This window comes from Lates calcarifer, linkage group LG9, assembly GCF_001640805.2.
Source record: "Lates calcarifer isolate ASB-BC8 linkage group LG9, TLL_Latcal_v3, whole genome shotgun sequence".
Taxonomy (NCBI): domain Eukaryota; kingdom Metazoa; phylum Chordata; class Actinopteri; family Centropomidae; genus Lates; species Lates calcarifer.
This window is the reverse complement of record NC_066841.1, coordinates 9,180,891-9,196,166: the sequence shown is the minus strand read 5'-3', so window position 1 is coordinate 9,196,166 and position 15,276 is coordinate 9,180,891. Positions and strand designations below refer to the sequence as shown.

Genomic DNA, 15,276 nt, shown 5'->3' with positions numbered 1-15,276 from the left:
TCATTCCAACCAGGCCTTAAGAGGCTCAGGATTAAACAGATTATTCCAACGTCGTACAATAGGGTAAACAATTTTATGGGGTGGGATCTGTGCAAATTCTGCAACAGCTGAACATGAACTGTATTTCTCTGAATGTGTATGTTTACCATTGGCATCCAATACATTTATGATTCAGAGAGGTTTTCTCAAAAATTTAACATCATAGTGGCTGGAGTCCATTGTTATTTGAGACAATGTTCGGATCCAGGTTTTTTTTTTTTTTAGTGACATCATTGAGTGTGATAGTGCAATGTTCTGTGTTGATGTTAAATGATGTCAGTGCTCATCAAAACAATGGTTACAAATGCTTGCCAGTGAGACAAAGCCAAGACATTTACGACGACCACTGGAACCAATAAATTAAATACTGATGTAAGTGTGAGCTGAGGGACCATATGCGTGTGTAAATGTGTAAAAGTTTATAGTATTTATTATCTTTTTCTGGCAGACTTAAAATTTCTATGGTTTTTGACCAACAATAAAAAAAAATCAGCTAGTTAAGTCAGGAGAGCTCCACACTGGTCTCTCATCTCAAATTCTATTCCAGCTGAACACTATCAACAAAAAAAGAGAAAAACAGACTCACAAAATAACTGTCTGTACTCTATAATGATATGATTGATATGCAAACACATACAGCGGTCATCTCCCACATTGGCTGATGACTATCTGATGATAAAACTGGAATGCTTTTGTTGCCACATCAGTAGTTGCAATGTTCTCAGTGTTTGTAGCTGCAGGCAGCTCTACAGTCTGATTGACCCTGAGCCAGTCAAATAAAGGTATAATAAGGGCTGTGCATCAAATAAGTCTCTGCTGTCAGTAGCCACACTGCTGCATAACATATAGTTGTGCTCTAACTTGATGATCACCAACCAACCTAATTTTACTTGTGGATTAATATCCATAAGACTTTCAAATGCTCTCGCTTGAAAAAAAGTGCATTTGGGTGTTTCAGAGTCCTGATAATGATGGATTACAGATGTTAACTGAGCACCAATTGTGGGAAAATGTATCTAAATTTTAACTGTAGCAGTCAGTGAATGTTTGACAGGGTGCCTAATTATATGTAGGATACAGCAGAGAAGCAGGTGCAAAGTAAAAGTAAGATGTTAGAATTATGCAAAGTTTTGTTTCACTTAACAAGCCCTCAGCAGGTGAGTCTGTCACTGATGCTACATAGTTGGAAACCTTTGATATACGAGTATGGTCAGCACATGTGTAAGAGGTACAGGAAAACACTGCTCTCTCACCAGCTTGTCAGTGTGTTTACACACCCAAAACGTTTATCATGAAGCAGACAGGCAGAGAGGTAGGCCAGTTCCTTGCTGGGTCTTATCAGGGCCTTGGTGCTAGTAGAGGCCAGAGCTATCAGCTCAGCCACATTAAGATTTACCTTCAGATGAACCAGGTCCTTAGTCAGACCACAAAAGTATGGTCAAGTCAACAATGGAGCCTCAAACAGGAATACAAATGTTTTATTACGAAATATTATGAAATCTGCAGCACAAGAAGTGGGGAATGCACATGAGACCACAAATCCAGATGTCCCATATACACATTAATAAGATTACTGTTGGGTTATTAAACTGGCTGGCTTTGGGTGTTGGTCAGACAAAGCAAGCTGTTTGAATTCATCAACCTGGGGTGTTGATTAATCAAGAAAATTATCACATTTCACATTTCACTCTAAACAGTCCATAAAAAGGTATTCATAACAGGATTACTAATGAGGAAGGCTACCATGAGATCCACTGCCTGGGTGCTTCCTCTGTCACAGCTTTATGAAAGCTATAACTGTATGCAGCAATTGCTTTGGTAACCTGACACATCTGCAGAAACACCTCACTCCAAACACAGAGCCTGTGCTGGCAGCATCATGTTGTGGGGAAAATGTGCTCACAGTCCTTGTGCCATTTGAGAGAACTTGAGCAATTTTTTAAGGAGGAGTGGGATAGTACAGATGTGCAAAGCAGGACCAAATAAAAACCAAGCAACCAAATAAATTCAAAGTTGTAACTACTTCCAAAGGTTCATTCCAGTGCAGTGTTTTTCAAAGCTGCAATCACTTGCTAAATGATGTATAACAGTAAAAAGATGGAGGACTCTTAAGCGTCCATCATCACATCATCATGGCTTAGACTTTGACTCTACAGTATTCAAGCCAGCTAGAAAACAAAGAGGAAAAAAACACAGGGTGCACCGATAGATCACATCTCACATCTTTAAACAGCTGTTCTAATCACATTGTCACATGATAAAAATGTTTCAGTAGAGGGAGAGGAGAGTGCTGACCAACTTCGCTGGTTAGGAAAATACAGCCGTTGTCTGGGAAGTTCAGTGCAGCATGTGCAAAATGGGAACACACAGTACCACAAATATGCAGTCAAGGGCTGATGGTTTTGTTGGACGAAAGGCAGATGATTAGTTCACAGCTCACACAAGTACTCCTTGGCGTCTAATGCTGCAGTGGCAGGAGAGAATTGTGTAGCTAACTAACTGTACAGCTAAACAGGATTTGTTTGGTGCACCTTTAGGCATGCATGACTGTTAAATACTCCTGATCATTAATGATGGACAGAATGGAGGCTCTAGATGGTGGGTGGTGGTGTGTGCATTGTGTTACAACTTCAGTCATAGCCTGGGGAGATTTTCATGTCACAAATCTTGACTACTTGGTCTTAAATCTCATGTTTTAGCTTAAAAGTGATGTTAGTCTGTCACACCCTATCATGTTATGACAAGTAACCAAACCAAACACCCATTTATTAACCCACCAACCCTACCATCAATGCCCCCACCCATAATCTCAACATTGGGCTGGAAAAGCTCACCAAAAAGTTGGTTTGACTGTGGCATGTAATCTTTAGTCACTGAGCAAACAGTACAATAACAGTGTTGCGTCTGAAGTTAATATTGTCCTCAGTGTTACTGCTCACCCACTTCCCACTATACTGATGCAATGCTGTGGTGTTTACACTTCCCCAAAAGTGTCTACAAAACGTAGCCAGGCCGTTCATTGATTTGAAGTCAACAAAATATTCTTGTAAATTACACTTTCTATTAGTGTGACCACCTAATGAAGAAGGGTGGCCAGCAGCCTTTTATTACTCACTGCTGAATATTATTGTATTCCGTCTGTTCTGTACTCTTTATTTGTGAACAGCACACCATTTTCTTACAGTTTTTTTTTTTCTTTGTGAAACCGCCTTTCACAAAGGGGCCCATTATGTGTGTATTCTCTTTCCCCACAAGAGAAAAAAAAGAAGTGTAAGTAAAAGGCACTACAAGCAGCTTTGTCAGAGAAACTTCTCACGAAGGGACCCACAGTTGAAGCAATCTGTAGTTTAAAGGTGTCCACATGTTGAAAGAACCTCAAGTCAGCAGTTAACAATATGTTTAGTCCTGATACCAGTGTATAATCCCTAAGGGTCTGCTGGAGGAAATGAAAAAGAATATTTGAGGCTGTTGAGCACCAACGTGCCACATGCCTTATTTTGCATTGTACTGGCCTCTATCATGCCATTCTGTCACCCCTTAACATTAAAAACATAATTTTTCACATTATATCATCATCAAAATGTACAGAACAGACCACAGATTAACGTAATGAAAGAGAGAGGGGAACACACAGGCATTTCCTTTCCCTGCTACAAAAGAATGTGTGTTTAGTGTTGGCTCCTGCGTTGTTTAAAGGACAGAGTCATTATGTTTAAAGCTTCTTTTAAAAAAAACAAAAAAAACAGCACTGTTGTGAAAGGGATCTGCTCCTGAAATGTTTCCTTCTGGTTTAAAAACCATGAATGATGGCTAAAGCAAAGGGAGAATATAGTTTGTATAGCATGTCAACACTGTAAACACACTTAAGTGTCACATGTGTTGGCAAGGATTTTCAGTCAACCATGTCAGAGTCAGAGAAGTTGCCTGAAGCAGCACACTTCAAGAGATGAATGAATCAAGGATCCGGGAAACACAGAGCTATTTCACATTTTATCTTACCCTAAACCACACCACCTCATAGTGTGGGATGTTTTCATTCTCTTGTGTTCATATCTAGCGGTGATGATCTGGCATTCCTAGCTTTGTATCGAACATTATTTTGGCAAAAATGTGACAAAACAAGCAGCATCAGCTTTTCTGTCACTACTTGTTCCAGTTTAAACTAACCAACTTATTTTCCTCCATTACAGCTGTATGTGACCCAAATAAAACTTAAAGAATGTTGCACATGACCCCTGGTCCAAGAGTAATGTACTTTCCCCATAACTATCTGATTTACTGATTATGTTCTTCCAGTAAAGCCCTAAATAAAAATGCTAAATTGTCTGTAAGTACTTTGACAAATAGGCTAATGAATTAACACAGCCTACATAAAATAAAAACATCACTTTAAAAGCTGCAGGATCATGTGTACTTCCTTTTTGTAGCATGAAAACAACTTGAAAACAACAAGATGCTATTTACAGCACGTCTAACCCTAAAAGAGATGTATATGTATATCCTTGTGATAAATGTGAGTGAAGGCTTGTCTCCCTCAGAACAGCTTCCCTCTTAACATAGTGCACTGTCAATTTAAGAATCCATATTAGTATCACTGGTTGTGGATGACTAAAATATTGCAAACAATGCTTCCCCTCTCAAAACTAGAAAACAGAGCCCACATTATAAGGCTTGAACTGGAAAATGAGCTGACTTCTCTGAGGAGAATTAACTAACCCGCCAGTTTATTAGGTACACCTTTGTAAAACTAATGCAGTTTAATAAAACAGCTCCACAATAAATCCTACTTACGTGAGGGTTACAATGTTTAGATTTTGTTGAACCTGTTCTAGACAGATGTTGGTTCAAGGATAGGGGAATCACCTGCTCTACACCTCTAACTATAACCATGTCCTCCAGACCTCATCACTTGATGGTGATTCACATTTATATGAGTGAGGGTAAACAACATATTGAAAACTCCTCTCAGTGTAGTACAATACTTTTTAACAGCACCACAAACCACAGCCTAGAAAACAACCGTGAAAGCTGACTCGACACCAGACTAATAAATGATCCGGATTGTTAGTAATTTATTACAGATGTGTTAGTGCCTGCAGATTTGTAACAAGAAATTGCAGTACACAAATGTCAACATACATTTGAGATCATTTAGAAACCATGTCTTTACAAAAAATGACTGTTCATGTCATGATTTTTTTTAATTCCCAAATACCAGCACTACTATTTGCCTGTGTACATTACACCCCACCCCCCACCCCCATTTTAGTTTGGAGTTATTACAGCACTGTTGTATTAATGTTACATCAGTTTCAGTAAGGTGTAGGCTACTTATGTGCTGCAACTAATGATTATTATCGATGATTAATCAGTTCCTCTTTTTGTCAGTAAAATGTCGTGAAATTTTGAAATATGCCTGTTTCCAACAGCACAAATCTATTTCGAAAGTTTGTTTTAATCGACCAATCAAGGAAATGACTGGATAAACCTATTGACGTATCACACCTGTCACTGGATAACAGGGTGTATTCAACTTAAGAATCTCTGCTTTCAGCATTTTGTTCAGCACTTTCATATTTACTGAACTGTTATTGTCAACCACATAAACAAAGACATGAGGCGTAAACACAATAACGGTTTATTCACCTCTGCTTGCTTTAAATGTGCTTAACTGTAAGTGGTGTCAGCTGGTTTGCAGGAATTCAGGACACAACTGTGACTGGTCGACATCATCCGCACACACACACACACACACACACACACACACACACAACTTACTCTGCCTGTCTTCTCCCGATGCGCCGCGGCTGCTCTGAGTTTTCCTTACTCAACGTGGGTCGGTCGGTTTTGTAGACCGACGCGCACAGTCCACCGGGGTACGCGACGGGCTCGCGGCGGTAGCTAGCTAAAAGCCACAGGCTCCGACGGCTTGCGTTAGCTGTCAACAAAAATTTCCGCTGCTTCTGTATTTGCCCCGTCAACTGCCATCCCGTATGCCTTCACATCTTCTCCCCAACTATTTTATGTTTTACGCTTCACTACGAGTACTTGAACTCGTGGGCTCGTTATTTTTTGCTCGACATGACGCTCGAGTTTGCTGTTGACCTACTACCGCTCTGGCTCACCCTCAGTTGTCTCCGCATTCGAGCTGATGACAGTACACTGTACGATGATGATGATGATGATGATGATGACGGTGGTGGCGGTGGTGCTGGTGAGGGCGGAGCAGGATGCCTCCAAACGTTTCAGCCTTGCTTTCTATCTGACTCAGGGTTCGCTTCTTCCGTGTATGTGACACGGAAGCATTTTTTTAAAAAATATATGTGGTGGAATCCCCTTTAATCCCACGGCTCTCGAGCATGTATTGGCGGAATGTATCCAAGTACATTTACTCAAATACTGTACATTTACATTAAGTACATGCGCTTAACGTGAGTAGACTACTTCTATTTTGTTTCACAGTACTTTGTACATGGATGGGTTCAGGTTGAGTGGGAAATGAGCCGATGTCTGAGGGCTGGCAGTCGACTGCTCTTTTGTTAATTAACGTCTTGACTGGTGAAATATCACAGTTGTGGTCCTGCCTTTTTGGACTGGTAAGGCTGGCCTTTACATTGCATACAGTCTAAACAGATTTTAAGAAAAGTAGATTCAAGGCAGCATCCCAGTCAAACTATGAGATAAAGTAGGACAGGGGATTCCAGGTTGCGTGGGACAGCACTTTCAAGAGTAAAAACTACTCATGGCAATAAGTCAATGAACTGAAGTGGTTTACACACATATCTGTAGCAAATAAATGAAATCGCAGTGGTAGCTCAAATTTCATATCAAGTCTATGGGAAGTTACAAACATATTGCTAGAGAGAGGAGATGTGGAAAATAATATATCCATGAATGAAGAGGAGCTATAAGAGTACAACACAAATTCATTATAATCAGTACTTGACAGTTAAATACTATGAATCAGCTAAATTAATACATGGATAAAATTGTAATCAAACAGAGATATCTGAATGAATATTTTTGCATTGTTTACTCACTTGTGTGATAGGTTTTCAACTTGAAGTAAGTGTTCCACTTTACTAGCACAAGTGTACCACTCAACCATAAAGTTACACTTCTGCAAAAGAGGGTTACAGATGGAGTTTATGTCGATACAACTTCCACAATTTGATTTCACTGTTGGCACACTGACAATATTAAAAATCGACTTACACACTAGGCATTAGCAGCCCTAATTATGATGCAGTAATAAAACACTGACTTACTTAAGCAACATTTTGTACATTTTACATTACATTTTTGTTCAAGACTTTTTAATATGAGTATTATGTTGTGTATTGCTATTTTCTTAAGTAAAGATCTGAGTACTTTCACCACTGTGCTAATACATGCAGGACACAATTTATATATGTCAGTTAAATCATTAATAGTTCCTAGACATCTGCAACTTGACATTTACACTGTTTGAGATGTCATTTTTATTTTTTGTTTTTTTTTTTTCATTTAGTCTGTTTCCACCTGATTACTGACTCACAGATTCCCAGTTCCCTAATCAGCTCTTAGTTTTTACGTCACTGAATTCTACAAATTTCCTGCCAGATTATTTATTATGCTTTCAATGCTGAAGCCTCAGCCTGCCAAGCTATTATAAAGTTGAACTGTATTGAATGTCTACATGTGTCTCTGAGTGGCACTATTGTCATCCTAGACCTGAGTCGTGATTGTTCACTCTGGCCAGTATGGGCTCAGTTGAGACTCTGGGAAATGGCTGAGTGGGAGAGGCAGTTTCTTCTTTGGATAAGTTGTTCATGTCTGGGCTGAGAAACACAACCACACTGTTCCCAGAAGGGAGGCGGAGGGAGGTCTGCTGAATCTGAGCCAGGGAGGCAGGCATGTAGCGGACTGCTCCGAGAAGTTCCAGACTAGCAGCTGAAAGTGGAAGCAACATGCCTTGAATGAGGCTTTTTTGGAAACACCTGCAGAACTGGGTGCTTTATTTTCTCTAACTATCCACTTTGACCACCAACTCCAAGAACAGTGTAGAGAGAAAAGGTAGCCCAGCATTTCCCAGCCTCATCCAAGGGACGGCTATACTCTCTCCAGCACCGGGACCCAAGGCAAATGAGAAATACATTGATCTGTCTTTGAACTGTTACAAGTATTCAGTAACCTGGAGAAATGCTTGGTCAGCATTCGTGTCAAGTGGAAAACTGCATTTGACACACCCAGCAGTCGCAATGAATATTTTGCCTTTCTCAGCAGTATAGTGGCTGTTTTTGCCTTTTTCAGTTATGTGCTCCAGTTTCTCTTTGTTTATCTGAATTATATTCTCATCTACTCTAACCAAACCAGGCAGGAACAACCCCAGCATGTTCTGATTGTTCTCTAGAGGCTGCTGGAGAACCAATTCTTTGTCAACTGTTCTTTTTTAGAGTTTGTAACATCTGCAGGCAATGTCCAAATCTACCCCTCCAAGAGTAAAGTGGTGGTCAACTGGCCTGCACCAGAATCCTGCAGAATATGCTTCTCAGGCTTTGCTAATTTTCACATAAGGATCATCAGGGGTTACAGTGCTACAGCAGCCCTTCTAGACTCTCTCACCACTTCCAATGTCCATTTTGAGCAGGCAGATCAGGCTTTTCAGGAGCTGAAGAGTCACTTCAGCTTCACCTCTGCTCACCTCTTCCAGACCCCAGTCTTCAGTTTGTGGTCGAGGGGGGTTTGCCTCTGATTTGGGGGTGGGGCCTGTCCCCTTACCAGCCTCTGCTCCTCACAGGGAGAAAGAGGTCAATGTACTCTCCATCCAAGCCTTTATCCATCAGTTTCCATTTGTCCTGGGTTAAGGCCTAGTCAGCCCTTGTTTGCTCATTTTTTGCTCACCTACCTGAGGAATGCAAACCATGGCTACACCCCTGTGCCCCCCACCACCAATCCCACCTTCTCCAGGCAAAAAATGTGTCTCTCCGCTCCTGACTTACCCCTTAGAGTGGAGTTACACTAGCTGGCTCCTTGTTTTGTTGGTCTCCTGCCAGTCTCCCCAAAGTCATCAACCCCCACAGTGTTTTGCCTCCGTTTCCGGAGGACAATAAGGGTCTATCCCACATTCCATGTTTCCCACATCAAGCCTATTAAGGAGAATCCTCTGCTTTTAGTATTTATACTGGCCCATTTCCACTCACCCCCAACCAGATTTTCTGTTTTGTTTTCCAGCCTGATTTGCCTGGTTCATCTGTCTGCCTGCCACTGACCACTGACCACTGCCCACGTCTTGGCTTCACTTGCTGTTTGCCCTAGCCTGCCTCTGCCTGCCCGGGCCCTAATAAAGGTGAACTGTTTTGCACTTTTACCTATGAACAGGAGATTTAAGATTAAACTTTTCCTAGTAAAGAGTAGTCCTTTGAAGTTCTTATTTGCTCTTTATTAGTTGTAATGCATAGGTAAAAATTAATGGAATTCCTATTATTTAGACTTTTTGTTTTTGTGCTTTTTGCCACTAACCCTGTATTGCTTGTTTTCTTTCCTTTTATTGTGTGCATATACCTAAATAGTAAAAAATAAACATCATACATTACAGAACATTACACAAAAGTTAACAGCTGTTTTCCCTTTTGTCTTGCAAATTCAAATATGACCTTGTCAAAATAGCATGTTGGAAGTGAACTGCACCTCAGCCCACCAGTACCAAAAAGTGGAACTGAGTCCAAAAAAAGACAGGAAATGGGGGGAGAGAGAGTAGGGGAATGATATTCAGTAAGGGTCTGGCCAGATCAGGAGTTGAACTGGGGACCAGCTGCTCAGGGCACTGAGGCCCATGTGGTATGTGCCCTAACCAGTCAGCTATTGGGTCACTCACTATGCATGAAAGTTTATCATTTTTCTTTTGAGTTTTTCCCCAAAACCTGGATTATATTTCACCCTTACAATTAAAACCTCACATGAACTGAGACATACTGTACCATCTCCTCTGAGGATGACTGACAGCTACTCACAGAGAAGTTGGTTATTATGGATTGATGAGATTATGGAGGTAGTGTGACTGGCAGTGGCTTAACCTCATCACATGACTCATATTTCATTAGTGGACTGGACTGGAAGACCCAGAAAATGGTTTGTCTCAGCATGGTCACACGCTCCTCTTTTTTTCATCTTTTGGCAGAAGAACTGTCACAATAGCACTTACTGAAAAAAACACAGATGTCTAGCATATGATCCTTCTGCCTTTCACCTGTTATTACACTTCAAAAGAAGTTCAATACCCATATCATCTGAAGTACTGGCAAAATCAAAACTAGCTGTAAAAACAGTATGGGATATTCAAGTTTATTAACTTTTTAAGGCTGTCTTTCCTCATATGCCTTCTTGTTTGGATGAATTCAATAAATACATACATATTTCTCAACAGCTGTGTGTGTGGGTGGGTGCCTGTGTGTGAAAGAGAGTGAGAGAGCTTTGCCTCTTGTTAAACAGAAAAGGTGAAAGGGTGATCAAACCATGGTCAGTATTTTAAAGTTTATTTACTTACTGGCAATATCTGTTTCTCCTCAGGCAGTTAGTGTGTATGTTAACGGTCTGAAGTACAATTCACAATCAACCACAAAGGAAGCATCTTTTCAAGACACAGAGGTAAAAGCTCTGACTAAATACAAAATACAGTGGGAAAGTAGAGCTTCCAATAAGGCCCCCAGAGAAACAATATAATGACCTCTCCGCACTTTTGCAAATTTATGTTCACCAGAAACTGTAGTATAAGTAAAATTTTACATTTTTATTGCAAGCAGAATTCTTCTACTTGTCTTCATGTTAAGACTGTTGCACTGTCACCTCCAGGGCAACACTCTTCTCCTCTTAGAACATGCTTATACAGCACACTTATCAAAATAAATGTAGATAATCAATCCATCACTTCATTCTATTGCACTGCTGTTGTACTCCTTTGTAGAAAAAGATGAAGTGGGCAATAAACTGTGAAGCTCTGTGTGAGTGAAGGAGTTACTGCAGATTGTCTGAGCATTATCACCACCGTGTGGCTGTTTTTTGCCATTGCAGTCTGTTTGAGGCTAATGAGTTGCATGCTCAGTGCTTATGATAAAACGGCACAGGAGGGGTTAATTAGTTCATGCGCAACACAGACTGCTGCCTCAATTTAAGGTCATCAGCAGAAAGCCACAGGAAGTCGAGTTGACCGTTGCTTTGCTGCCTGAAGATGCAGCTCAATCTCTTGCATGTGTAGTTCATTAACGTTCTTCTTTTCCCTGTCAGCAACGGTGATTAAAAGGTCAGACATCAGGCAAGTAGAAACCCTGTGTTACCTCATTGTTAGTTGTAGGTTTGGAACCAGGAAGAGCAGCTTTTCTTCCTTGCTGGACCCTTCATGACGGGACGAGCCTGTTGTAAAAGGTGGGGCTGGATCATCATGAACATGCGTGCGCTCTCTCCTTCTCTGGTATTTACAGAATGTACTCCATAGATTTAGCTTAATTGCTGAATTTCAGACCCAAACGACTTCATGGTGATGATGATGATAGGATGTGGGAATTGTGATTCAGCTGAAACAGTTAGTTTCACCAGGAGTGTCAAAACTTTTACTACAATTAAATTTCAAAAATGTACTCACACTGTTCAACTACAAGACCCAGAGAAGGCCTACAACCTATTTGAGAATAAGATCTAATGAAATCCTGAAATCTAATGGAAGTGTCATCTATATACTTACAGACAGTTCTGGAATAATAATGTATTCACACTAACAAAGTTTGAACTAAAGACTCTTTTCTTTATGCAGATAGGCCATCATGTCAGGCTCCTCTGACACCTTAAGGTTTTGTCTCCCCACCCATGGTGACTCCATCCTGAGTAAAATGAATGCTCTGAGAGAGGATCTTCGCTTCTGTGATGTCACACTTCTCCTCAGGGGTCCGCAAGGCGCCTCTGTTCGGCCCCTCCGTTTCCACGGCCATAGAGTGGTGCTTGCAGCGTCCTCAGACTTCCTCCGTGACCAATTCCTGCTCCATGAAGGCCGGGCAGAGCTGTGCGTGGGTGTAGTTTCCAGCATGGAGGTTGGTAAGAGACTGCTCCTGTCCTGCTACACCGGGCTCCTGGAGGTACAATATAATCTACAGCTTCTATGGACTGTACAGTAATAACAGATCAGTGTATTCAGGATATAGCCATATCCCCAGGTCAGTCTCAGTTATAAAGTAGTTTACAGCAGGTTTCCTGTTTAGCTTAACAATCAGGATGAAATTAAACATGTCCGAATGAAAGGATATAATAACAGCATCAATGGTCAATGATTCAAAACAGAAATATACAACAGAAGATGATATGAAAGTGATATGAGAGGTAAATGACTAGGAAGACTTTAATCAGGGGTTGTAGTGCTGTTCTTGCATGAATGTGTAAAGTCTGCAAATGTACGTTTGGCATGAATCTTGTACTGTTGCTCATTTTTCTTTAGCTTTAATGCAGTGATTTCCATAATATAATCTATTACTGCTACAGGTCCCCCTCAGGGAGCTGGTGAGCTACCTCACTGCAGCCAGCGCGCTTCAGATGAGCCAGGTCGTGGAAAAATGTGCCCAGGCCATCTCTCAGTACCTCCGTCCAACCCTGGCATTCTTGAAACTAGAGAGACAATCAGAGGAGAAGGAAATCCTGCAACCAGACAGTGGCTGGCCAGGCCCCAGCTCCAAAAATTGGGAGGAAAGGGATGCAGCCCAACCCAGCACCGGTATCCAGGAAGCAAGTACTAAGGAAGGGGGAGCGGTTGTGATTCAGTCCGAGTTGAATTCCGGCCAAGGAGCCAATGTGGATAGTCAAGGATTGAGAGAGGTAGGAGAGGATGGGAAGGCGGTTAAAGCTGAAGAAGCATCATATTGTTTCAGCACCCCAGAGTCAGAGGAAGGTGGAGGCATCCAGGCTGTTCACACAAACAAGCCGTGCTATCAAGTTCACCACATTTCAGGTACCCTAACATGTACGCTACACTCTCCTACAGCTGCCCAAGACCATATATCCTCCACAACCATAAGGAGTTCCAGCTGAACACGAGGACCCAGATGAAATACTCTCTGTGGGAGCTCAACTGCAAGAGAGTGGAGAGCTGATGGACTCCAATTTATTTTGCCTCTCCAGTGCACATCTATCAAAGAACCACTGTTCTGGAGATGAGCTGACAGAAGTTTCTGACAGTGTATTGGTCCAAAGGCCGTACCTGTGCAGGAGGTGTGACAGAGTCTTCCAGCACCTGGAGAGCTACGCAGGACACTTGAAGGAGCACAGACAGTACCTGTGTTTGGTCTGTGGGAAAGGCTTCTCCCACAAGAGCAACCTGTCTCGCCACATACGCCTCCACACCGGCGTCAAGCCCTTCAGATGCCCACTGTGCCACAAGACATTTTCTCAGAAAGCCCCCCTGCAAGACCACCTCAACCTGCACACGGGGGACAAGCCCCATAAGTGCAGCTACTGTGCTGTGCACTTTGCACACAAGCCAGGGCTCAGGCGCCACCTGAAGGACGTTCATGGTAAGAGTAGCCTCCAAAACGTGCTTGAGGCGGCTGTGGACTGACAATGAAGTAGCAGTTTTAGTTTATTTTTAGCTAATGCTGTTGGTCTTGTCTTAATAATTATTTCAGGATAGTGACACAAATTACCCTGACTGTGAGGGTAATAAAGAAAAAGGTATGTCAATTAAAAAAAATCCATTATTTTGTGTTACATTTAATTTTTTTAACATTTGAGCAAAAATATTGAGTACAGATAATCTCAGTTGCTGCTACACCAGTCTCCTCCATTATACAGATTGAGAAACACTGAGGTAATGCATTTGCACTGTAACATCTGGCTAATGGAAAGTAGTGAGGATCCTTCTGTGCCTTGCGCAGTGTTTTCCAGATCTCTGTGGGTACACTCTACTGAATTAAGCCCTACAGCATGCAGTGTACCAAATTTCATTATGGTATGTCATCTGTCACATATAACAGTGGATGCAGTCTCGAAGAGGGTTGAGAATGAGATTGTTTCCAACACCTTTGAGACAGCCTCTGTATTTTATAGTACAGACAAGGATAGAAAGCCTCTGTTCTCTCCTCAACTAAAGAGTATTCTGCTGTAACAAGAAGACAAGTTAGATGTAACTACCTGAGCATGGCTGTAATTATTGCAACAAATTCTATAGTTGGCTTGGTAGATAGATAGATAGTCAGACTAGGGTCTACAGAAAAGAATTGCTTCACCATTTGACCCCACTGAAACTGTGTGCAGTTCACTGAGCATTACGTTATAAGCGAGTGGGTTGTCCCGCATGGCTGAGAGGGTTTCCATGCTCTCTCACTCCTCGTTCCTTCCCTTCACATGTCTCCTTTTCTCCTTCTTTTATCCTTTTGGCCCAGAAATGTCATTGTCACTCATCTCACTGAATGGAACACTAGCCGTTGCCCTCCTCGGGCCATCCGAGGCCTACATACATTGCGAGCCTACATATATGTGCAGACTATTTATCAATTTCCCCTTGCATTAAAAGAGACACCCACACCATACCTAAAAAAAAATGCACACAGCAGTGACTGTCAATCAAATTTCTCGTTTGTATCAGTATTGTATCTGCCTGAAGTAGGTCAAAATACATCCATGCACAAAGAGGTTTACACATAGACACACACAGACAGTAAATATGGCATTCAGGGCAGCTGCATTATGAATGAGAGACAGGAGTATAAAATATGAGGATGATGAACGTAATGGTGAAGATGGAGGAGTAGCAGCAGATAAACAAATGGGAATGAAAAAAGAAAAAAAAAGAAAAGTCATTAGGATATTGAGAAAAAAACATTTTCTTTGGTCTTATGATAAGTAAAACCTGTAAGTATATGTGCATGTGCATGAACATGATGTTACTTGTTTACTCTGATGTTGGTAGGAAAGGTGGTTTTCATGCACCCATGCCCGCAGTTTGGCAAGATGTCAAGATGAGCCGCAAGGAAGGAGCATGAAAGTGAGAGAGCAGCACCTGCCCCTCCTCCATAACCACAGCTGAGGTGCTCTTGAGCAGGGCCCTCAATCCCCAGCTGCTCCAGTAGAGCTGAGTAGAGCTGCTCGGTGACGGCAAAATGAAACAAATTGCTGGTTGTACAGGTGTGAGTGTGTGTAACCGTGTGCTTGCAGTGCAGGCTATTGCTGAAAAAGATGCTCTCAGCAAAACTTCCCTTGATAAATAAAGCTTTACACTCTGCA

The 15,276-nt window shown here is 41.7% G+C and overlaps 2 protein-coding genes across 3 annotated transcripts in view; one reads left to right on the top strand and one right to left on the bottom strand.

Moving 5' to 3' along the window:
- jak2a (Janus kinase 2a) overlaps positions 1-7,157 on the bottom strand; it is a 27,537-nt gene extending 20,380 nt beyond the window's left edge. Inside the window, exon 1 of one of the 2 annotated variants that reach the window (XM_018670451.2) lies at positions 7,080-7,157. The gene's annotated coding sequence lies outside the window, so the exon portion shown is untranslated. Of the gene's footprint in view, positions 1-5,817; positions 6,183-7,079 lie in introns of those variants that run through there. The other variant, XM_018670450.2, reaches the window with a different exon arrangement.
- LOC108879246 (zinc finger and BTB domain-containing protein 26-like) lies at positions 6,366-15,276 on the top strand. The gene is given in 5 exon segments (XM_051072880.1): positions 6,366-6,470; positions 9,253-12,143; positions 12,544-13,083; positions 13,085-13,568; positions 14,963-15,276. Coding segments are annotated over 4 exon segments (1,386 nt in total). The 5' UTR covers positions 6,366-6,470; positions 9,253-11,834; the 3' UTR covers positions 15,016-15,276.